The 1,384-nt window shown below is 56.2% G+C and overlaps 1 protein-coding gene across 1 annotated transcript; it reads right to left on the bottom strand.

Annotated features, from left to right (window-relative positions):
* Positions 1–546: 546 nt before the first annotated feature.
* FERD3L (Fer3 like bHLH transcription factor) lies at positions 547–1,047 on the bottom strand. Its single transcript, XM_010984662.1, has one exon. It carries the CDS (start codon positions 1,045–1,047, stop codon positions 547–549), a length of 501 nt encoding a protein of 166 aa, XP_010982964.1.
* Positions 1,048–1,384: the final 337 nt, after the last annotated feature.

The raw sequence follows: 1,384 nt of genomic DNA, 5'->3' as shown, positions 1-1,384 counted from the left end.
GGTCTCACAGGAGACTCCACACCCGGCACCCCAAGCCGTTCTTTGCTTCTGGACCTCCCTACGGGCACCGGCAGCAGCGGAGCGCCTGCGGGGATGGCTCAGCACCCACCCTTAAGGCCTTGGGGGGAAAAAGGTAGGAATGTCTCTTACTTATATTTGGGGAAAAAACCCCAGAAAGGTAAGGAGAGATTGGACTCTATAAAAGCCCCTAAAGAAGGCTTTTGCGGAGAGGATTAGCTTACCACTCACCGGGCAGAAGCTGCTTCGACTGCCCCTACACCTTGTTAACTCGTCCTAACTTGCCCCGCCCGCTCCTGCCCCACACCCCGTAGAGAGCGATAGCGTATACATTAACTCTACTGCTGCCACGCTCCTCGAGGGCTGTGGGGATTTTATAATCCCAAACCAAGCTCCAGAAAGCCAGTTGTTTTGTCTCCGAGCGTCCTTCCTGGCCTTCCAGCGGCATCCACTGCCAGGTCCTGAAACACTTCAAGCCCGCGCGCGCCCTAGAGTGGAGGAGGCATACACCCCCCATTCCAACCCCGCTCAGCCAGTTTCCTTCTTCTCGAAGCTCTCCAAGAGCTCGGTCATGAAGGAAATGTAGACGATGGCCAGGCGTAGGGTCTCGATCCGGGACAGCCTCTTTTCGTAAGCAAAAGTGGGCACTTTCCTCCGCAGCTGGTCGAAGGCCTCGTTGAGGTTGAACATCCGCTTCCTCTCACGGATGTTGGCGGCTTGCCGCTGGGCATAAGTGATCACCCTTTTTCTCTTGGGGCGGCCCAGCAGGGAGGCACCTCTCCCGTGCTCCTCTTCTTCCTCCCCGTCTTCTCCTTCTTCTGCTTCACCCTCCTCTTCTTCAGGATCCTCCTCCTCAAAGTGCGCCAGACTCCTGGGTCTTCCCTCTCGGAGCCCAAGGTCTCGGTGGTCCCCAAAGGGGACTCGGGGTGCGAAGTCACAGAGGAGAGGGTGCCCTGGGGAGGCCAGGGACAGGTCTGCGACGAAGTCCAGCATGGTGGCGTCCACGTAGCTCTCGGGATATGCTGCCATCGGGTCAGCTTGGCCCTGCGTCTCATCAGTTTCTCGCAGGGTGGGGCGAGACTGGTGATGGGCTTCCTAACAGCCTTGAATCTGATGCGGCACCATCACGGAAGGGCCAGGGGACATTAACAATAATAACGAGGCAGATAACAGGATTAGTTGCACCGAAAGGGAAGGTTCTGACAACGTTCCTTGTCTGGAAACTGATGGAAGAAGACAAGCTTGAGCACGCATGTAAGACTCACAAGGACAGGCCTTCAATTTTGAGATCCTTTTCGCTGCACCACCTGGGACAGTTCCTTTTTGGCAATAACCCCCAGTTCTTACCTGCTGTGCTTTTTTTGGT

This window comes from Camelus dromedarius, chromosome 7 (assembly GCF_036321535.1).
Source record: "Camelus dromedarius isolate mCamDro1 chromosome 7, mCamDro1.pat, whole genome shotgun sequence".
Classification (NCBI taxonomy): domain Eukaryota; kingdom Metazoa; phylum Chordata; class Mammalia; order Artiodactyla; family Camelidae; genus Camelus; species Camelus dromedarius.
Note: the sequence above shows the minus strand (reverse complement) of the source record. Positions and strands in the feature narration are given on the sequence as shown.

Excerpts from the sequence above, each read along its gene's own strand:
- FERD3L (XM_010984662.1), bottom strand. The coding sequence starts at position 1,047 with ATGGCAGCATATCCCGAGAGCTACGTGGACGCCACCATGCTGGACTTC.